The sequence below is a fragment of the Ictalurus punctatus genome, chromosome 14 (assembly GCF_001660625.3).
Source record: "Ictalurus punctatus breed USDA103 chromosome 14, Coco_2.0, whole genome shotgun sequence".
NCBI classification, from domain to species: domain Eukaryota; kingdom Metazoa; phylum Chordata; class Actinopteri; order Siluriformes; family Ictaluridae; genus Ictalurus; species Ictalurus punctatus.
In genome coordinates this window covers 27,330,503-27,353,764 of record NC_030429.2, presented here as the reverse complement: position 1 = coordinate 27,353,764, position 23,262 = coordinate 27,330,503, and the positions used below count along the sequence as shown (strand labels likewise).

The following is a 23,262-nucleotide window of genomic DNA, read 5'->3' as shown; positions in this document are numbered from 1 at the left end:
TGTTAACTTGTTCAAGGTTTAAACAAGAAAACAGTTGTCACAGCTAGGGATGCACCGAAATGAAAATTCTTGGCCGAAGCCGAAACCGAATATAATGAAAAACTTGTCCGAAAGCCGAAGGCCATAAAACGAACACGTTTTTTCATGTTTTTTTCCATTTATTTTACCATTTTTTCACCATTGCACTAATTAAATAGTCAAAATGTGCTTTTTACTGTTTTGTCTTGCTTTTCAAAGAAAAACATCAATTACAAAAACTACAATTTCAAAATATTTATTTAACACTGAACATTTTTTTTCATTCCAGCAGGCACAGGCTACCAACAAGGCACAATATAACTTTAAATAAATAAATTATTAAAATAAAAATATTTTGATGTGGTCATCGTTGACCCCCCCTTGAATAGCCGATGTTGGGCCTGTAACTGACTGCTGAAAGAATGGACACTCTGTAGCCTACAACAAAGTAGTGCATTAAAAAGAGTGCAGAAACTGGTTCTATTGGGTTCTATAGGGCTGATTATATTGGGGATATGTACCGCTCGCGCCGTGTACACCTCGCCGAGTATTATGGTAGATATAGGATTTGTCTGCCTGCCATTAAATAAATACGTCTTCACCTGCTTCCGTACTCTACTCCCTTACGTCTCGCGACGTGAATTTACTAGCTGTTTTGTCCATCATTACAGGTGGTGTGAAACTGGGGTAAATTTGTGTCGGCTAGAAGGCTAGAAATGAGATACTGTCAACAAATAGCTATTATGTAGCTTGTCAATTGTTAGAATACAGAGCCTAAATCGAACAATTAATATTAAGTAATGTGTGGATGTTACCGGGACTGATGAGCACACTCTGATGCTTATCCAGTGGAAAGTGTTTAATGGAGTCCTCTTCACCAGGAAGCAAAATGCCACCATCAAAGGATCTGAGAAAGTAGAGAATAAAAAATGGGAAAAGAAGGGGGGAATTTATACTAACACTATTTACATTGTGGTAGTAGTCACTAAAATGTCAACCAGAGCTTGAGTTACACTTTTTAAATTTTTGATTTATGTGTATTTTTGTGACAGAACACAGTCTACAGGGGAAGGTGACGGCGGTCTAAATCAAGAAAAAGGGGAATAATTAAAACAGAAATACAAAGTAAGCAGATTCTGTTACTGCTGTGCAACAAACAAAGCTTTGATTTGTCAAAAAACATAACTGCCCTTGCATTATGTTTGTAGTAGGTAGTAAGGTTACAGTAGCATCCTGGAAATGGTATCTTGCCATGGATGAGGCAATAGAGGTGGTAGATCCTCTATAACACCACCCAGCCTTACTGCCTCATCTGGGCAAGATGCCACCCTCAGCGAATCCAGAGCAGGAAAGGACACACAGAAAAGGGAAAAAGGCTGGAATTGAGGAACTGATCATGGAGATGGAGAAGAGGGAAGCTGAGAGAGAGAGACAGCTGAAAGCGATGAGAGAAGATGGAGAGAAATGGAGGAGAGAGAAGAAAGAAGAGAAAGGAAGAGACATGAGAGGCAAGAAGTGGAGGCCAGAGAAAGGGAAGAAAGAAGAGACCGGAGAGAGAGGGGGGGGGGGGGGGGGGTGTTATGAGGTGCAAAGAAGGTGCAGTATACAGTGAGCTGTGGTAAAGTAGCAAGTTTCCATTTCAGTGGACTGAAGTGGTTTAGATGATACTGACTGGAAGGTTGTGAGTTCATATCCCAGCTGTGGAAGCTTGACCTTAACCCTCAACTGCTCAGTTATATAAATGAGAAAAAAAGGTAAGTCGCTCTGGATAAGGAACAAAATGTCATAAAAAATAGAGCAGAAAAAGTTTTCTTTTCTGTGTTCAGCATTAAGTAGGCTGTAGGGGAAAGAGTTCCTGAATTTGTTAGTGACGGTGAAGACTCCTGTAGAAAACACCTACAATGGCGATAGCTTTTGGAAATGCAGAGTAACCCCATATACAGTCATTGATGGTATCATTTGAAGGCTTAAACACTCAACTTTAACCAGAATCACATCAATGTTGTATTTTGTATCATGGCTGAATAATTTCTAATCCAAAATAAACTTTGTTTGATGTTGCAAACTGTGCATTCATTCCACTGTATATGGATAAGAAAAAGCATTTAAGTTGAGAAAAATTAAGCTGGAAATGAAAAATGTACCCCAGGGTAAATAGGTTAATGACATAAGATTTTAAAGTTTGAAAAATTGAACAATCACACAAGCAACAATCATAGAATTTAGAAGAACTGTGGCTAGATACACGTTCACACACAGCCCATGGCAGTGTGGAAGTGGCTGGCGGATGCGAACACTGCAGTTCTGAGATCCCCTGGCGATTAGAGATTGTGGAGCACCGCAGAGCACGCAACAACTTCTGGCATGAAGGCAGGACTTACTTGGAGCACCAGCGTGTTTTGAGCATCCCAAAGGCTCGCGTAACCATGTTCTGCGCACGAGATACCTTCCTGCAGGAGGGTACAGCCTGCCTGTGTACACAGGGCTGTTCTTCAGCACCCTGGCATCAAGGACAGATCCACGATACCAGACAAAGATTTCCATGAGATTCCCCTGGTGGTCGGTGATGTCCTGCAACAGGACTGAGTGGAACAGCTTCCTACTGAAATAACATTGAGAGTTATTTGCTGGTGGTTTAATTCGGATGTGACAGCTGTCTCTTGCGCCACCTGCCACACAGAACGATGGAGACCCGACCAGCTGTGCAAAACCTGCACCAACTGCCTCCAGGTCATCTGCGGTGGGGAAAGCAATCACTCTCCTCAAAAATTCCTATTTGGAATTGGACTTTAGGGCAGTGATGAGGGCCTTGATGAACTACTGAGAAAGCCGGAGTTCACAGCGAAGGTCAGCTGCCTCATCAAAATACAGCTGCAGGATTGGCACAGCTGTGTTGAGGTAGCTGTAGGATGTGGGGCTCACAGTCTGTAAATATGTATATAGTTTGTTAGAATAGTTCATTTGAATAAGTTTGCTTTTTTGTATTCATTTAATCTTTCATTTTTATTCATGTTTACTGATTTTTTTTGTAAATTCATTTATTATTATTTTTTGCTTGCCTATAGATGCATACATTTTTATTTGCTGTGTTTGGTTAGTGTATGTGTTCATTCATTCATTCATTCATTCATTCCTGTATAGCTGTGTGGTATGACAAATACAGTAAATAAATTAAATTAAATTCGTTGGCATTAGTCATTATTCTATTAACAAAGCCCTTTGTGTGTGGGGGAGTCGAGGAACCAAATCTGAGGTCAATTTTAGACAGATATGTGCTAATACTTACATTAAAAAAGCAACAAAAAAAATAAAAATAAAATAAAATGTGAAAAAAACCCTCTTGTGAAGTCGTGATCTCCGAGCAGCTGCCCGGTGTCCCCGCTGTGCTGTCCTCACAAACACTGTAAACGCAGATGAAAACTGTAAGAATGATATAAATCATTTTGCCGTTATAGCGGTTGCTTTAATCTGGTGGTCCCTTTAAGATTTTTGTGTTTATGATGATGTTGAAGGTCACATGACAATGCCAACATGGCAGATGTAGTATGTCCAGGATTGTATTCATACTACACACACATACTGATTAGTGCGTACTGTTTCAATGGCCGTGCAGTAGGTACTGTCACAGTAAGCGATTTCAGACGCAGACTTTGTCTTGATTATGTTGTCTTTGTTCTGTGTTCGTTGTCAAGCATTAAAACTTGTTGTATGTAAATGTACATTATTTCATAAGACTATGAGTTTATAAGTTAATAAATGTTTTACTGACATAATATCATAGTTTATCGTGTATGTTTTTAATTAAATCAGATTAAATTGTTAGAGGGGGATTTTAAACTGTCATATGGTTAAAATGACCCCCACATGTTACAATGTGACCCACCTATGGGGCACCTTCTAACATTTCACTTCTCTTCTTTCTGGTTAAATAATGAAAAGTGTACATGTATTTTTTATATTTTTTTTTAAAAAGACAAAATATTTGTACTAGACATTTATAAAAATTAATGTAAAAAAAAAAAAGAAAAATGCGTTGAACCCTAAGTAATTTTCCACAAATGTGAGAAAGCAAAAAGTGTTAGGTTGTGCCCGCTCTCCCCTACACACCTCAACAAAAAAGCCAATTAATCATGTTAAATATTCTTATAGGGAATTGAGAATACAGAAACTGAGGAAGATCTGCTCTGCATGAAAGAGTAATGACACCATGCAGTTCTGTGGTGATGTTAATAACCACACACTGTGAACAGGAAATAGCCCACAACTGGGTAGAAGAAAAGAACAGATCAGGACGTACCTTCTGAATACAGAGGCACTCAGTAATCTTACTGATTTAAATAATTAAGTGGAATCAGAGATACATAAAATCACTGATAGACTGTACAGAGAATATAAACATCACTGACTGTTCATTCTTTACTAATTTACACTTACACTCACTGTCCCAGAAATCAGAATAAAAATCTGACTATTTAGTACTCTGTGTGTGTGTGTGTGTGAGTGTGTGTGTGTGTGTGTGTGTGTGAGAGAGAGAGAGAGAGAGAGAGAGAGAGAGAGAGAGAGTTGCTTTGGTATGAAATGTTGTGGTCTGACCTGCAGCAGATCATAACAGGACCCACCAAATAAATTACACCAGTTTCACAAACACAATATTCAGTTTATCAAATTAAAATGATCATCTGAGTCAGTCATTGCTCTTCTGGGAAAATAATGGTACCTCGTCACGATGCAGGCAGCACAGCATTGCTTGGAATCATCCGTGGGGAAATTGTATTCACAACATATATAGTGTTGAATTTAGTTTCATAGGTAGCCGTCCTTTCTCGGTTTGTTTAAAAGTCGTGATTGTGTATTTAAATGTTAGCGTGTGTGGTTTGCCTGCACACATCTTAGCTCATCTCGACTTGTTGTGGTGGGTTTCATGGTAGGTTATGGAGCAGGGAATACATCTGCCCACAGAACGTCCACAGCACCCTACAGTTTCCCCAGGCTGTGGGAGCTTCTATCACTCAGACATCACCTGAATTCAAACGATAACTGTAATCATACAACTATGTTCTAAATATACAAATTTTCAGTATCAAACTTTGGATGAACTTGGACCCCCAACATGGTCCATACCACGGTTACGCCCTTGAATATATTTGAGTGTAAGTGGTGCTTGCTGAAGAAGTCTAACAGGAAGTGGATCTGCAGTATGAACTCCTGAACGTTGGTTGTTAATCAGGGAGCAAAATACACAATGTAGATCATGCTATAATGAATACTCATTGTCTAAATGCTCTAATGGGGGATTATACTGAAAACCTTTATCGAGAATTCAGAAACCGAATAAAACACGTTACTGTGGTTCTGAGGCCCTGTTTTGATCAAACGCTGAAACCACAATGATACTAAAACCACATGTCCTGAACAGGAAATAACCAACAACTGGGTAAAATACAATCGATTCTTTTTCTTCTGAACTGAGACACAAGATCTCACTTAATATTCTCATCTGCTATGTTCAGTGAGGAGTAATAACAAAATGCTGTAATGTTTAATATGTCTATTATAAATCTATAATTTCTTAGAATTAATTTGCAGTCAGGTTTAACAGACCGTATTAAAATCTAAAGAGTTTTACAGGGATTAGAAGAAAGATTTAACCCTCCATCAGAATCTGATAACTGACATTTAATCTCTCTTCAAATAAAGATATAAAATAAAGTTCAAGACCTGTCCTGTTCTGTGGACTCAGATTTATATGTATGACTTTCTTCTTCCAGCCAGTAAATATCGCCACCTACCGGCAACATTCTGCAATGAGTAGCATTTTAAAGTGGGCAGAAAAATATATCAAAATAAAGTGTAGAATAAAGAAGGTAAATAACTGGCTAACAATAAGTTGTAATGGCTTTAGACCTGAGGTTACTACAGTATTTTATTCAATTAATCTGGATTAATTACAGGGTAGACATAGTTACTTTCCCCAAAACACACACACACACACACACACACACACACACACACACACACACACACACCTCATCACCCTCTGACTTTGTACAAGCCATATTCAATCTCAAAGAGCCATTCACTGCCTGTTTAACGAAATACTGAGCAGCTGAAACATAATATTCCTCCCTACATTTTAATCTTATAGACAAGAACAGATTAAAGTTCTATAAAAACAGTGCAAATAATGTGGAACTATTAGCATTATAATGTTTATTTTTTAAAAAAAGACAGAAATAAAAGCAGGAAACTGCACCACGTCTCTGTCCACATTTCACATGTGTTTATATAAAGCTTTGGGCTTTTGTCTGGAGTAAAATAAACACAGTAATTCACCTTCAGGAATTCATTTATTTGATATTGATTATATCAGTCATGTACTTCGTATTGGCCTGTACACACAGTGCAGTGTTACATGTTACACAGGACTAAAGTCTTTTAACCACTAGAGCTCTAGTGTGCACTTATAGCCCAAAGAAACAAACATCTTCAACACATCTGGCTTTAATGCTTCAACTCTTCATGAAGCTTTAACATCACTACTTTTAACCTTGGAACTCTTTTAAGAGCAAAATGTACCAAAGAATCCTTGTAAATATTTTGTTATTGCTGTTGTTTGAAGTTAAGGCTTTTTTGAATAGTTAAATGAACGTTTTCCTCGATTCATTGTTGAACAATTATTTAAAAATTGAAGTTTAATAGTTACGAGAGCTGAATGACGGCACAGTTGGGGAATCACCCAGATAACATGCTTTTGGGGGCGGAACAGGAAGTCATTAATCTTCAGACCACACGGATTATTAGTGAGTACTTGATGTGTGCGAGGTCGATGGGATCGTAGCAGGTTCTCTGCTGATTCTGATCCTCATGATGCTGATGTTTTCTGAGCCGTCAGGAGACACTTGTGTAGGTCACAGAGGTCAAATCAGACAGGTGCAGGTCCACTTCCTGCAGAGAGAAACATCTGATAATGTGACGTTATTAGTCTGCTTTAATAGTGACATGATCTCAGCGCTGACTTCCATCAACTACATTTCATCATTTCATCGTTTTTCTGGTACCTTCTCGTTTGAGTCCCCAGTGGAAGAACACTTATCTGAAAAATAAGAGAATTTAACATAGACAAAGACGACAATCTCAAAAATGTCAAACACACAGATTTCACTACACAGCTTTTTACAGTCACTAACGTTTTCATTACACATTCATTCTGCACTAGTGTATAAGGGCTGCTGCACAGCCTGGAACAACAGGAAGTGTCATAAATAAAGGGAAGTGTGTGTGACAGGGTGAACGGTGTAAATGTTGGTCTTCAGGCTGTAAGTTCTCACCTTGTAGCGTGGAACAGTACAGAGAGGAGCAGATGATGCTTATTGAAACAAAGACCGCACACACACATGATAGGATTATAATAATAATTCCACAGAGTGCAGGACCTACAGACTGCTGTGTGTCTGAACGATCAGTCTCATGATGCTGATCAGCTGAAACACAGAGGAACACAGAGATATCAGTAAAGTATCTGAGAGGAAAGTGTATCAGATGACATTCTGATATCTTTTATAACTTTAATTTAGAGTTAAACACACAACGATCAGGCCGTCACTTATACACTGTGTAACAATAAACAACAACAACAATAACCGGGAGAAAAGTGTTTTCTTTTCTGCTTTATTAATCATCACAATAGTTTCAGCTCACCACATCTGTACTGATATCTCCTTATATTTTTCTTTTATTAAGGTTTCTCTCAGTCATGAATGTGGGACATGAGTCACTATTTGAAACACTTTTCTCCTCCACACTGAACTGATCTCCTCACAGTTCAACAACATTCTCAACACTGCTCTTTAAAGTGTGGCTGAACAAAATAAAGAACCCTTGAAGAAAACGAAGCCAGAGAGGAAATAATGTCCAGATTAGCAGAACTTTAAAAAGTCTGGAGTGTCAGGTGCGCGAGATTTTACTGTTTGTTCATAAAAATAATCCTTGAAATAATACACAAGATATCAATAATATTATGAAAATAAACACACGAACTAAAACGAAATTAAATAGCAATAATCAGACTGAATAAAGTATTGGCACCCACCTGTAAAGTCCAGTCTGATGAGTTTCCCAAACTGAATGTGTGTTGCATTGTTTCGACCTCCACAGAAATAAAATCCCAGATCTGTCTCTCTAACTCCAATAATCACTAAACTGACTGAACTGCTGCTTTCTGTCATATCAAAGTGACTCTCGTTCACATTATAACTGAGGGAAAAGGTTTTCTTCAGCTTAAATTTTTCAGCAGATATCAGCAGCTTCACCTCCTCAGATCTCAGTCGATACCACGATATCTCAGAATAATTAGTGATGTTACAGAGCAGGGTGATGTTCTCTCCAGGAGGGACAGATAAATGATCAGTTGAAGCGATCTCAAGGAGACACGGTGTAAAGAAACCTGAAGGAACAACAAGAGAGCAGATTCATCATGACTGTCCAAACCAGCTATAGTGCATTAATACATTCAGAGTCCTGAACATTACTCACACTTTCACAGCTACAGCGGCTAATAACAGTCTTTTATAGTTTACTATCTGATCATCTGCTAATGTGTGTATGAACTCACCAAACAGCATCTGTAGAAGAAATGTAGACAGGAGTTTGGCCATTTCTCACACACTCCCTCCAGCGTTCTGAGGACAAGTGCTGCTGTTTCACATCTGGTTTTAGCCACACGGTCCTACATCCAGTTCTGTATTTTGTCAGTCCAATAATCTGCTCACATCACCGGTGTTCTTCTTAGACGGTGCGTACAGATCCGAGCACATTCATCATTTTATCAGTTTATTTTCTTTACACGATCCACCAACAATGCTAACATGAACATCCTAGCAGGCTGAAGGAAAAACATTTTACCACAATAAGACCCTGAGCGTATGTCAGAAGAGGGACAGATCCATGCTAGCAGAATAAATATTAAATCATATTGTTTTAACTGATATTTAGCTGCAATATGCAGAAATGTTTGGATTTATAAACAACGGCTGAGTATAAATACTTAAGCCGGTTCACACTGTACGATTTTGACCACGATTTAGTCGTCTGATGAATAAATTAATAAATGTCTGAAACTAATTTTGAGAATCCTAAAAGATTCCTATAATCCTGGGCCAAAATCTGTAGTCTTTGATCTGTAGTTTGACGTGTTCCCCAACAGCAGATTAATGACCGTTGTGATCAGATTTTACCTCTGATTAAATTCTGGCAGTGTGAGAAGATTTGAGGCACAGTCCTGTAGTGTGACGTCTCCTACTCCGTACGATTCTTATTGTGTGCGTCGGTTTTTCACGTCTTGTACAGTCTGACATTAATGAGAACTGAGATCCTACAGTGTGACATGGCTCACAGTGCAGCGGGGATCGTGTTCGTACAGTCTGACAAGCAGCAGTCACAAAGGACTATTAAAAATCACACAGTGTTCACCCGGATTAAAAATAAGTGCAGTCACTCTGCAGTCCCATGTTCGTATCAGATATTCTGCTGCAAATCATAATAAACTGTCTACAGCCGTACACTCCTGGGCAAAGAAAAATGGGATATTACCTCATACCATTTTGCATGCGTACAACTTTCACAGATTAACTTAAAAAATCAATTTATTGCTTCACCATTTATTCAACATTTGGAAACCTTGTACCTTTCTTTTAAGGTGTTCCAACTACTGAAGGGCTTGTTTATATTTCTTATAATATACTGATTAAAAGACCAAATGGAAACCAAATCAAATGATTATTAATATGTAAATAATAAATGGTTTAGTATTGATCAAAGTTGTACATAAATCAAACTTATTACATTCACATATTTTTTTCTTTGAGTTTCCATACTTTTGTAATTATATTAACAGGAACAATGTACACATTTAATGTACACATTTAAATTCAATGCTCCAATTTTTTTCAGTAAACCTCGAAAAAGACTTAAATTAAGAAATACGTTTATTGTTTTCTATTCTGAAAAAAAGGCACCATTTCTATTAAAAAAAGTTTCAATCATCACTCGGCATCTGCACCTTTCTCCTGAAAAGAGTTCTCTACAGTTGGGGGCGTTAGCAGAACATGTAGGGGTAGAAGGAAATGAAACTGTAGATGTACTGGCAGAAATATCGATAAAGCATGAAACAGATGAAATACAAATACCATGAAGTAGAGCAGATTAACACCATTATAAAGGAAAGGAGAGAGGAAGAGATGATAATTACGAGTCTTAGAATATCACGCTGACTTAAATCTAACATTACACAGAACAGGAAAACACCCCACTGGACTCTGCACACACTGCAATACACGAGAGACAGAAAACACATTCTGTTAGAATGCAAAAGATATGAGGAGGAAAGAACTGAGCTAGAGATGCAGATTGGAAAACAAAACATGACACTAAAGAACTTGCTGGGAAAAACATCTGGGAAAATACACCGTCCCCTAATAAATTATCTACAAAATACACGGATAAGTCAGACTTTATTAATTAAGTATGAATATCTAGTATATAGTTATTTATTTATTTAGTATTATTATTATTGTTGTTTTTTTATCCCGTGCCAATATGCTGCCCACACTCCAGTCCAACTGGTGGCGGTAATGCACCTTAAGTTGGTTTCCAACCGCCTTTAAAACAAGAAGAAGAAGAAGAAGAAGAAGAAGAAGAGGAAGAAGAAGGAGGAGGAGGAGGAGGAGGAGGAGGAGTAGGAGTGTTAGTGTTAGCTTTAATGCTAAAAAACTGAAATCATCCTACAGCCTGGCGCCGCTCTGTCATGGGCTGAGGTACGAAAATATCCTTATTTTATCCACACAGTATGTCTTATATTGTCTTTAAAGTATTTAAGGTTGTTTACTGGACGTGTTGGTGAGTATTTCTGATTGTGAATTGTAGAGTTTAGGAGTTTAGCGTCGTTTATTCAAGCAGATGAGCCGCTGTGTGTTTTAGTGTACACAGGACCCGAGTATAGGGAGATCAACCTGGATCACTTCTACATTAATGAACACACAAGGAGAAATAGATTTAATGAGAAACAGAGTTCATGTTAAACATGTTGACCAGGTGTTTCTCTCCTGAAAGAGAAGATGGACATCATGTGCATTCTTAAACTGTTATTAACCCTTTGCTGTCGAGCTCAAAACCTGAATTCAGATCCATATTTTACCTCCATGTTGGTTAATGATTACAGTTCTGTGTCACATGCTGCTGCTCAGTAAGTTTAGACAGGATTAGTTTAGTAAATTTAACCACAAACGGGGTTAATTTGATCATTTTGTCCACCTGGCAGTGGATGAAGTGCTCTGGTCTACAGCTTTAGCTTGTAGAAGTGGTTTGTGTTTATTGTCACATACTCATACAGTACAGTGAAATATTAGTTTGTTTTTGTTTACAGTTTGTTTAGGATTGAGATGTCTCCTGTGGAACAGTTACCGCGTGGTTCTGCTGGGGTTTGACCTCACACGTGTTGTGTTGTCTCAAGCTAATGAATGTTCTTAATCTTTATATTTGCTGTGTATGGTCATTTCCTTTCAAACTATCTACTTCCTGCTTCTTAAAAAAAAAAAAAACATTGCAGTTGAAAGATTTGTGAAAATATACTGCAGTACATTTTGTGAATGTATGAAATCATTTAGCACCTTTTGGATTGAGATACTTGCATTAGATCCATCACATGGTGGTATAAATGGAAATACAGGAAGTGTATACAGAAATTTGGCAGGCAGACAAGCGGAATTACCAGCAGAGGGCGCTACTGGCTTCTTAAATATCTGTTACACAAAGAACTCTTTGAGCATGTAAAGGCATGATGGCAGCCATTTTAGAAGAGACTCTCACCTCCATTTAATGGTTTCAACACAGTGATGTTAAAAGTATTGAGTAAACCGATCACTGTCTCGCTGTTCTGTGGGCAATTTGTATACACCTGTCTGGTATGGTATGGAATTGCATTTATATTAATTGTATACAATTGTATGTATGTGTGTTTAGGTGTGCACCTTAGCACTTGTTATTATTCATTGTCAGACAGTGTTTGATAACTAAAATATCCCCCTGTCTCTCTTTTTTTGCCAGTATCAGCCAGAGAAGGATGCCCTCCAGGAGTTTTTAATTTTATTTGTACAATTTATTTATTTAAACCACACTGTGGTATCGACTTTGGTATCATGTACCTTTGGTGGTATTGGTACCGAGTCCTAGATTTTTGGTATTGTGACATCCCTATGAGATACAGTGAGGGAAAAAAGTATTTGATCCCCTGCTCATTTTGTAAGTTTGCAAACTGACAAAGAAATGATCAGTCTATAATGTTAATGGTAGATTTATTTGAACAGTGAGAGACAGAATAACAACAAAAAAATCCAGAAAACGCATGTCAAAAATGTTATAAATTGATTTGCATTTAAGTTGTCTTTTATACAGGTAATGCACTGAGATTAGGAGCACACTCTTAAAGGGAGTTCTCCTAATCTCAGCTTGTTACCTGTATAAAAGACACCTGTCCACAGAAGCAATCAATCAGTCAGATTCCAAACTCTTCACCATGGCCAAGACCAAAGAGCTCTCCAAGGATGTCAGGGACAAGACTGTAGACCTACACAAGTCTGGAATGGGCTACAAGACCATTGCCAAGCAGCTTGGTGAGAAGGGGACAACAGTTGGTGCGATTATTCGCAAATGGAAGAAGCACAAAAGAACTGTCAATCTCCCTCAGCCTGGGGCTCCATGCAAGATCTCACCTCGTGGAGTTGCATTGATCATGAGAACAGTGAGGAATCAGCCCAGAACTACACGGGAGGATCTTGTCAATGATCTCAAGGCAGCTGGGACCATAGTCACCAAGAAAACAATTGGTAACGCACTACGCCGTGAAGGACTGAAATCCTGCAGCGCGCGCAAGGTCCCCCTGCTCAAGAAAGCACATATACATGCCCGTCTGAAGTTTGCCAATGAACATCTGACTGATTCAGAGGACAACTGGGTGAAAGTGTTGAGGTCAGATGAGACCAAAATGGAGCTCTTTGGCATCAACTCAACTCGCCGTGTTTGGAAGAGGAGGAATGCTGCCTATGACCCCTGGAACACCATCCCCACTGTCAAACATGGAGGTGGAAACATTATGCTTTGGGGGTGTTTTTCTGCTAAGGGGACAGGACAACTTCACCGCATCAAAGGGACGATGGACGGGGCCATGTACCGTCAAATCTTGGGTGAAAACCTCCTTCCCTCAGCCAGGGCATTGAAAATGGGTCGTGGATGGGTATTCCAGCATGACATTGACCCAAAACACACGGCCAAGGCAACAAAGGAGTGGCTCAAGAAGAAGCACATTAAGGTCCTGGAGTGACCTAGCCAGTCTCCAGACCTTAATCCCATAGAAAATCTGTGGAGGGAGCTGAAGGTTCGAGTTGCCAAACGTCAGCCTCGAAACCTTAATGACTTGGAGAAGATCTGCAAAGAGGAGTGGGACAAAATCCCTCCTGAGATGTGTGCAAACCTGGTGGCCAACTACAAGAAACGTCTGACCTCTGTGATTGCCAACAAGAGTTTTTAAACCAAGTACTAAGTCATGTTTTGCAGAGGGGTCAAATACTTATTTCCTCATTAAAATGCAAATCAATTTATAACATTTTTGACATGCGTTTTTCTGGATTTTTTTGTTGTTATTCTGTCTCTCACTGTTCAAATAAATCTACCATTAAAATTATAGACTGATCATTTCTTTGTCAGTGGGCAAACATACAAAATCAGCAGGGGATCAAATATTTTTTTCCCTCACTGTATTCACAACAACACGCTCATCTTTACCAAAAAGAATTATGGCAAAAACAAGAGCTTCTGTATTTGTTTACTTCATCAACTCATCAGTGTTTATTAAACCAAGGCTTAATGTTTAATAAGGGAGTTGAGAGAAAACCTTTAGTTGTACCTCTTCTTCTTTTGCACTCGGATACAAAAAGAATGTAGTTTTGACTATTTCTATCTTAAAAAGACAAAAATAGAGGCATAATGTGTCCTTTGTGACCGTTTTTATTGCAGCACGTATGAGTCAGTAATATAATACTGCATGACTGCACTGGGTAACTCTAAACAAGCAACAGTATAAACAGGTACTGAACCACATGACTTACAGGAACATTGTTCTGGTAAATCACATGGTACATTCTGTCTCTCTGTCTGATTGGCTTTTTAATAATAGTGTCTCAAAATATCTTCAAATGAAAATAAATTATACACAGCCAGTGAGAGGACATTATTTAAAAACATTTCTGCTTTTATATAATTTTCCAACATACAAAACACATGCAGTGTTAATGCAAATCATAAAGATATTATTTGTATTACACATTCATATTCAGTCCTGAGAATGAGCAGGTGGAATGAGTGTTAAATGGCCGCTGTTTCTACTTTTTAAAGCTGAAAAACAAGACCAGAGGTGTCCCATCTCCTTCCCTCTCTAATTTACACTCCAAACGTCTGGGCTGTGTTTCCATCAGAATAGTCTATTATAATGTTGTTATAGAGGTGCATCACAAAAAATTTAAATGCATGGAAAAGTTTTTTTTTTTTTTTCCCCTGTAATTTTTATTCAAGAAGTGGAACTTTCATATGTTCTAGATTCATTACACATAAAGTGAAATATTTCAAGACTTTTTTTTTTAATCTTGATGATTATAGCTCACAGCTCACGGAAATCTCAAATCCAGTATTGCAAAATATTAAAATATATTTTTTAAGATGCAGCGCCCAACAGATTGCTTTAACTGCAATGCTAATCGACTTTGAAAGTGCCATGAAGATGTTCATAAACAGATAAGTCATAAGAATACATAGAAATGTAAATAGAAAATGTTGCTGTTAAGGAAGCAACCAGTGAACAAGTCTGTTTACTGAGTGAAAAACCACTTCCTGCCCCACATGAACATGATCTAAGCCAAGCTCTATTGTACATGTCAAAGGAACGAATATAAAGTGTTAAAATAACAAAGATGATGTACTGCTTTTGCTTGCGTCTGTGCTACGCAAAAGTGCAAATTGTTAGAATAATAAGATGCTGAAACAACTTGCTTTCTTTTATGCTATAACTGACATACGACTGGGTGAAAGTCACTGAGGCAGGATGAAGCTAGCAGAAGGACTCAACAGGATAATGTGGGTTAGCCTAGTTTTAACATGTTGAGAGTGACAATGCTTTTTACTCTTTTTTTTTGTAATTTGTACTTTGTAATTTAATTTAATTGGAATTAATTAACTGGCACCCTGCACAGGGTATACCCCGCCTTGTGCCCATGCTTCCTAGGATAGGCTCCAGGTTCCCCGCGACCCTGAAAAGGAGTAAGCGGTTGAAAATGGATGGATGGATGGATGGATGGATGGAATTAATTAATTGATTAATTCATTGTAATTAATTGTAAATGTCATTTCATTTGTATTTTTTTTTTTGTAAATAGTATTATTTGCATTTTATATATCTCTATTTGCCACTGTCTATGCTGCCTGCAAGAAAGAATGAGTGTCTTCTCCACCCAATCTGATGCAAATAATCTGGAATTACTGAAACGAAATTAAAAGAATCGACTTCCTTGTTTTAGATTTGACTTTTATAGACTTCTAGTTTATGAATAATGTAATACAATGGAATCAATTTAATTTAATTAAATACTCTTTAACTCATCATGAGGAATAATTACCTCATGCACAAAAGCAAGAGAAGAGTATAGTAGGTTACAGAGGGAGTAGTTATAGAGGGAGTAGTTATAGAGGTTATAGAGGTTATAGAGGGAGTAGTTATAGAGGTTATAGAGGGAGTAGTTATAGAGGTTATAGAGGAAGTAGTTATAGAGGTTATAGAGGGAGTAGTTATAGAGGTTACAGAGGGAGTAGTTATAGAGGGAGTAGTTATAGAGGTTATAGAGGGAGTAGTTATAGAGGTTATAGAGGGAGTAGTTATAGAGGTTACAGAGGGAGTAGTTATAGAGGTTATAGAGGGAGTAGTTATAGAGGTTATAGAGGGAGTAGTTATAGAGGTTATAGAGGGAGTAGTTATAGAGGTTATAGAGGGAGAGGTTATAGAGGGAGTAGTTATAGAGGGAGTAGTTATAGAGGGAGTAGTTATAGAGGGAGTAGTTATAGAGGGAGTAGTTATAGAGGGAGTAGTTATAGAGGGAGTAGTTATAGAGGGAGTAGTTATAGAGGTTATAGAGGGAGTAGTTATAGAGGTTATAGAGGGAGTAGTTATAGAGGTTAAAGAGGTTATAGAGGGAGTAGTTATAGAGGTTATAGAGGGAGTAGTTATAGAGGTTATAGAGGGAGTAGTTATAGAGGTTGTAGAGGGAGTAGTTATAGAGGTTATAGAGGGTGTAGTTATAGAGGTTAAAGAGGTTATAGAGGGAGTAGTTATAGAGGTTATAGAGGGAGTAGTTATAGAGGTTATAGAGGGAGTAGTTATAGAGGTTGTAGAGGGAGTAGTTATAGAGGTTATAGAGGGTGTAGTTATAGAGGTTATAGAGGTTATAGAGGGAGTAGTTATAGAGATTATAGAGGTTATAGAGCGAGTAGTTATAGAGGTTATAGAGGGTGTAGTTATAGAGGATATAGAGGGTGTAGTTATAGAGGATATAGAGGGAGTGGTTATAGAGGTTATAGAGGGTGTAGTTATAGAGGTTATAGAGGGTGTAGTTATAGAGGTTATAGAGGGTGTAGTTATAGAGGTTATAGAGGGTGTAGTTATAGAGGGAGTAGTTATAGAGGGAGTAGTTATAGAGGTTATAGAGGGAGTAGTTATAGAGGTTATAGAGGGAGTAGTTATAGAGGTTATAGAGGGAGTAGTTATAGAGGTTATAGAGGGAGTAGTTATAGAGGTTATAGAGGGAGTAGTTATAGAGGTTATAGAGGGTGTAGTTATAGAGGTTATAGAGGGTGTAGTTATAGAGGTTATAGAGGGTGTAGTTATAGAGGGAATAGAGGGTGTAGTTATAGAGGGAGTAGTTATAGAGGTTATAGAGGGAGTAGTTATAGAGGTTATAGAGGGAGTAGTTATAGAGGTTATAGAGGGTGTAGTTATAGAGGTTATAGAGGGAGTAGTTATAAGGGGTGTAAGACTGTAAACACGACGCTCCGCCTTCACCAGTATATAGCCTCGGGTTCTGCAGTGACGTAGGCATTTCTGGACAAGATCTGATCGAGTGAATTCAGGTAAAACTGTTTTACTATTAAATTCTTATCCAGCTTCTATTAGGTGTTTTATACTTTAGAAAAAGTATCTTTTTGAAGGTTGATACTCAACGTTTAACAAAACAACACGTTTAATAGCTCTAACAGGAGTCTCTTACTGGTTTAATCTGATCTTCTATATACACTGTGGTGTTGTGGCTGTTCCTGTTAAGGGTCACAGAGGAACATCAGTGTGATCCGTATATTTAATTTGGCACAGAGTTTTCACCAGAGTCCTGATTCAACACCTGAACACTTCAACATCTGATCACCTCACAGCACTGAGAGTGGCACTGTAACCCGGCCGCTTCTCCGACAGCGGGATCCTCACCTCTGGACCATGTGTTAGTCTAGATCTGTTTCTTTACAGTGTAGAAACCACATCTTTAAACTTCCACATAGACTACTACTGAATTTTAATACTGAAAAAAAAAATCAATATTAAATTTGTCCGCTCCTAAAATGGGTTATATTATTATTATTAACGCATGAGCGCGCGCAGTGGAGTAAATGCGGGGAATATTACACTCAGTCGGCCGAATGTAATGGAGAGAATTTATTTTTATCTGGGAAAATAAATGTCATCCTTTTAATAAAGTTGTATCTCGAGTATAAATTCCCCGCACAGTTCATCAAAATGAAATGATTATGGTGAAATGATTAAGGTGATGTGTAGATATTATCTTCAGGTCATTTTAAGGCTTGAGTGTGAATGAAGAAAGCTGATAAAATACTGTTAATTAAAATAACACACGACTCTGAATTTAAATAAATAATAATTCACGACCACAAAAATGTAAATTAGACCAAATACATTACTCACAGCGTGTATTTTAACTGGTGCTTATGCGCGTGCATGGAAGTTACAGCCTTCACTATAGTAAAAACTGTCATTCATTTCCTGCTTACACAACTGCACTCTCTGAACATGTAGTGTTAGCACAGTTATAGAAGACATTTATTTAGAATTCTACTATCCGTGGTCATGAGGACGGGTTCACTTCTGAGTCTGGATCCTGTTTTTCCTCACCACCGTCTCCTCTGTCTGCTCATTAAATAAATTCATACATTTAAAATCTATATCCTGAATTTATATATTTCTGTGAAGCTGCTTTGGGACAATGTCCACTGTTAAAAGCGTTATACAAATAAAACTGAATTGAATTGAATATAGTAACAGTAAGCTACGCGTTCTCTCGTCCACTCAGCGGTGAAATGGTCAGGATTCACTTCACTATAACTGTGCCATACTATATGTATCATACAAAAACTGTGACGTTTTTAAACATCATCTTTTTGTTCTTCTTTACTAAACTGTTCGATACCAATACCATACCACTGTGTAAGACGCAACACTTTAGTCACGACTCACTGGTGCCTGTTTTATCCGTGTAGTTTAGGATGGTCATAAATACAAATTTAATGCAGTGACCTTCTCACATAGAAATAACAGAGGCCTTTGTGCACTCAGATTTCATTTAACACTGGTGATGTCATGAGTAAGAGAAAGAAAACAGACATAAGGCAGGTTTTTACTGGAAGAAAAGACAAGTAAGTTGAGGAAAAGTTCAGAAAGTACATATTACATTTTAAGGCCTTCAAGGCACTATTCATCACATAAAGCTGAACAGCACTGTATGAACTGTAGCATTTAAAGGGTTGTGTTCATGTGCTGTTTTAAGGATACAGCACAGTGGGTCTCTGAAGCACACATCTGCATTACACCAACTCTAATCTGGGCAAACTGAAAAAGCTGACCCTCCTGAATGTCAGTGTATAATTCACACACTGCGTATAATTCACCTTCTTGTTCAGACTCTGTTGTACTGACCGCAGCACAACGTCACCCAGACCCACATGAAGTGGAAAATTACAACTCCCAGGGTTTATTTATTCATAGTTAACCAATGTTGTTTCTTTTCAAAAAGCCTGCAGTCTATTTCTACTGGGTACTGACAAGATTAATAAACCACATACTCTATACCGACTAACATCAACTAAATCTAGCAAATAAACATGTAAATTAAAATACTGAGAAAGTGTTTAGTTCTGCCCTCTCATACACACACTAACAGAGGAAGTAAGAATCTTTAGTGAAATCTGACCTTTTATGGTAAACAAAACCAACTACACTTCATTAGAATGCTTAAGGTTGGGACTGTCAAACTTCTGAAACCTTTGCTTTCTATTTAGTTTTATAAAATATTTTGCCTGTTTATACAAACAGTGTTCTTTCTTCAATAGGATAAGGCCTGGTTTATGTAAAAAAAATAAATAAATAAAAATTGAATAATAATAAAACAACCATTTAACTATACATAAATGCAGATGAATAAAGAAAACCTTTTCTTGAAATTAACTTTCTTCTTGAAATTCCTTATTTTGACACTCATGTATTTCAACAGCCTGGTGTCTGACTCTTTTTAATAAGACAATAATACAGTTAGCCTAGTCTGTATTAACATTTAAATGTTGTTAACTTGGGAAAACTAGTGTTGACTAGTGTCTAGTGTAATAACTTCCCAGCAAAGCCAGAGGTGACTGGTAACTAGAGTGAGTAAGTCATTCACACGTGCAATAAATCCAAATCCTTTTTGTTCTTGTACATGGTCTTTCTTTATTTTTTCCAGAAATGATTCAATTACATAGTCCCTCATGAACATGTTTACACCAAGATCCACAAAACGATCAAAAAACTGTGTCTCTCCCTATTCCCAATCACCTGACTTACTACACAGGTGCTTAATTTATCCCCTTGAGTCTACTGCCACTCAGCGGTCAATAATAATATTGCCACAGGAATTGGTCCCACATCTAGTGTGTGTAAATATTGTTTTAAAACAGCTTCTCTGGCTAAGCTTTGGTGTAGTGTAATGTAGTCTAGACTGCCAGGGACACTAGGAATAGTGTGTGTGTGTGTGTGTGTGTGTGTGTGTGTGTGTGTGTGTGTGTGTGTGTGTGTGTGCGCGTGTGTCTTGATACATGCTGTTTTTTAATGTAGGCATATTCTACAGAATATACAGTGCTCAAATAGGAAATGCTCATTTTAAATAGGTGGAGTTCATGTGTATATGTTATAAGGGCGTATTTTAATTAGTAAATTTTGAATATATATATATATAAAAAAAGACTTCACTGTACAAATCATTGCCAGTAAACATCCAATGAACTGCATTTCAGCATAAATTGAACATACTGTAAGGACTGTCTGAACAGAAAACTTAACTAGCTGTGCACTGTTTTATACAACATATTCCTTAAAAATATGGGTGCCAATAATTCTCTCATACATAAAAGGAAAAAAGAGAAAGAGGAAGTCAGGAAAATTACGTTTCTCAGGAAAATTTTCAGCAGTTTCTCCAACTGTATCTTTAGAGTATATTCAGTTTGTCAGTAAAACGTGTTTGGAAATATTTGGAAGGTGTTATGAGATAAATTTGACCAATACAGGGTTTTGTTTTTTGTTTTTTATCACAGTGATCACTAGCTGTTTGTTTTGGGGTTTAATATCCTACAGACCTACAGTATTAAGTAGTGCTGGCTCAAATTTAGCCTATTACCCAAAAACACTTCAAATTCAACTTAGATGCCAATATTCACATCTACCTCTGAGCCCAGTTGGAGATAGAAAAAGACACCAGCCGTGAGTGAGAAGAAGCAAGGGTCCAGATTTATTGTTCCGTTCCACCACACGAGATCCACACCGATGAGAATTCTCAGAAGTGATCGGACACCCTGAGCTTAAGCTCCAGTATTTATACTGTATTTACACAGTAAATAACCCATATGTTTCAAGAAGACTATGATCTCACTACCAATAGGGTTAAAAAAGAGCTCATCTACCTTACTATTATGTTCCAGAAAAGGGCTATTTCACTTACACATAGAATCAAAACCAAGGGGTTTTCAAATTACACATAGAATCAAATCCAAGGGATTTTGAGTAACCCAGAGAATCAAAAAGTGGAGAGACAAAACAATCTAGAGTGACCTTGGTCTTGCTATTATCTCGGTGGGGGGGGGGGGCCCGCTTGACTCAGCTACCCTTATAAACGGCTCCTCATGGTTCTCTCTTAACATTAAGGCCTTCCTTGCGAGCCTGCATTTCTAGTTTATAATTTATTTTCATAACCTAACATACCCATCTGTGCCAACGAGTGATAATCCCAATAATAGAGTAAATGAGGTTGGGATCTAGATATGTAGTTACAGTCCTCTAGTCACTTTTATCCCCCTAATTTTCATTCAAAACAACCTAGTGAATTTGGTTTTATGTGTACAACACTAGTGTTTAGTCTGAATGGTAGACATGCATGTACCCCTTTGTCTCTTATTAACTTATAACTGTACCACACGCAAATTTATCATCTATGAACTTTGTTTAAATTTACCACCAAGCTGATACCTTGGCTGAACGCCCAATTGTGAACGGCATAAGATCCGTCCTATAAATGTGTCCATTTCATTTAAACTGTACTTGACCATATTAAGGTTGTGTTACATCTACTCATGTCACAAACCACATTTCCCATCCTGCACTGCGGTCCACGAACATGGCTGGCTGCCATGGACTGCAATTCCCAGATCACACAAACCTGCATCCAGTTCTTAGCTCTCAGTTTTATCGACTTATCAATTCACTTCACAGGTTGTGCAGTATATCTTCCCTTCCTCGAGTTTGTGACCACTGCTTTGTATCATTTAAATATTGTAACTCGTATACTTTGTATGACATATCCATAGCACACCGTATAGCACATATGTATATATATATATATATATACACACACACACATACACATACATATACACACCCACACATATATATTTGCATAACTACTCTATTCTATTCACCAATCTACGGTTCAGAAGAGAAACAAATCACTTCAAACTACACTGTTGTAAAGGGACTGTAATTAAACTAACTCCCAAACTCATATCAGCACATATCGGTAACAGGAACCATTATGCAAGGCTGCCTAATCCAGATACTCGTACTCCACATTAACTACACACATTAAGTAATCATCACCTTATTCTAATGTTAAGGACTCAGATATCACATCTGTTACAGGCGTACAACACCTTACAGAGAGTTTAGAATGTGCAGACTACTACTGTCATCTGGTCTTTACTAATTACTCATCACTGGACATATACACAGAGAAAACATGCAGAAATTATTCATCATTATGCAACATGAATACCACACGCCAGAAGAATTCACACTTACACTGCTTAACAATGTATAGACACGTACGCGTATAGGAATCACAGATACATGAAGTAGTTATGGTTACTCCAGCTCTTGTTAGCGAGTCAGTTCATGAAGGTACAGCGCTCTCTAAAACCAAATGTTTAGGCTCAACATTATCTCAACAGGGAGGATGTGACCTAGCCTGATACGGGCCACATTGTGATCAGCCAGAGACTGTTACCTCGGGTCGGTTTTACTTTTCAGGGTTTTTTATTAATATCACTCAAAACGAACAGGTTCACATGTCAGCTGATCAATTTTATCATTAGTCAGGCAAAGATGTCGATATGCCTGTGCAGAAGAATCTATGTGGCACAACACACAAACTATTATTAAAGTTCTCTCCGGACTGATAACATCAAAAATACTGATTGATTTAAATTTTTACAGGAATATGTTTACGCTCATATATATATATATATATATATATATATATATATATATATATATATATATATATATATATATATATATATATATATAATATAGAGAGAGAGAGAGAGAGAGTCACCTTGACTTTAATGTAGACTGTGAGATAACTAAAAGATTGGAAAAAGGGGAAGAAAAAGAAATCTCTCGCACGCGCTCTCTCCCTCTCTCGCGCGCTCTGTGTTTTAGATAACCGTCATCATGGAGCTCAAAACAATTTCATTCAGTTTCCAAACAGGGAAACACACGGAATTCAAATTAAAATGAAAAGAATGATTTGGAGCTCCAGCACGCATGCTTTTGACCAGCCACAATCTATA

The 23,262-nt window shown here is 37.7% G+C and overlaps 2 protein-coding genes and 1 long non-coding RNA gene across 38 annotated transcripts in view; 2 read left to right on the top strand and 1 right to left on the bottom strand.

Moving 5' to 3' along the window:
* LOC108274794 (uncharacterized) overlaps window positions 1-23,262 on the top strand; it is a 588,939-nt gene that overhangs the window by 228,215 nt on the left and 337,462 nt on the right. The gene's annotated exons all lie outside the window — the stretch shown is intronic.
* LOC108261135 (uncharacterized) overlaps window positions 1-23,262 on the top strand; it is a 278,821-nt gene that overhangs the window by 189,392 nt on the left and 66,167 nt on the right. The window lies entirely within an intron of this gene.
* On the bottom strand, window positions 6,347-21,205 carry LOC108261312 (uncharacterized). Of its 3 annotated transcripts, XM_053685877.1 has the most exons (5): window positions 8,630-9,620; window positions 8,108-8,461; window positions 7,347-7,499; window positions 7,077-7,111; window positions 6,347-6,963 (listed from the first exon to the last, which is right to left on the bottom strand). In XM_053685877.1, the coding sequence occupies exons 1-5, from the start codon at window positions 8,670-8,672 to the stop codon at window positions 6,907-6,909; spliced, it is 642 nt and encodes a 213-aa protein (XP_053541852.1). In that variant the 5' UTR covers window positions 8,673-9,620; the 3' UTR covers window positions 6,347-6,906. The 3 variants fall into 3 exon arrangements, 2 of the variants coding, with proteins under 2 accessions (XP_053541852.1, XP_053541851.1); XR_008397868.1 differs by having other exon boundaries at window positions 7,077-7,499; window positions 8,630-9,623; XM_053685876.1 differs by adding an exon at window positions 20,857-21,205 and having other exon boundaries at window positions 6,347-7,499; window positions 8,630-8,899.

Coding starts and splice junctions, on each gene's coding strand:
- LOC108261312 (XM_053685876.1), bottom strand. CDS start 8,672: ATGGCCAAACTCCTGTCTACATTTCTTCTACAGATGCTGTTTG. Junction 8,462..8,629: donor TCTTCTACAGATGCTGTTTG/GTGAGTTCATAC, acceptor TTGTTCCTTCAG/GTTTCTTTACACCGTGTCTC. Junction 7,500..8,107: donor CATCAGACTGGACTTTACAG/GTGGGTGCCAAT, acceptor TCTGTGTTTCAG/CTGATCAGCATCATGAGACT.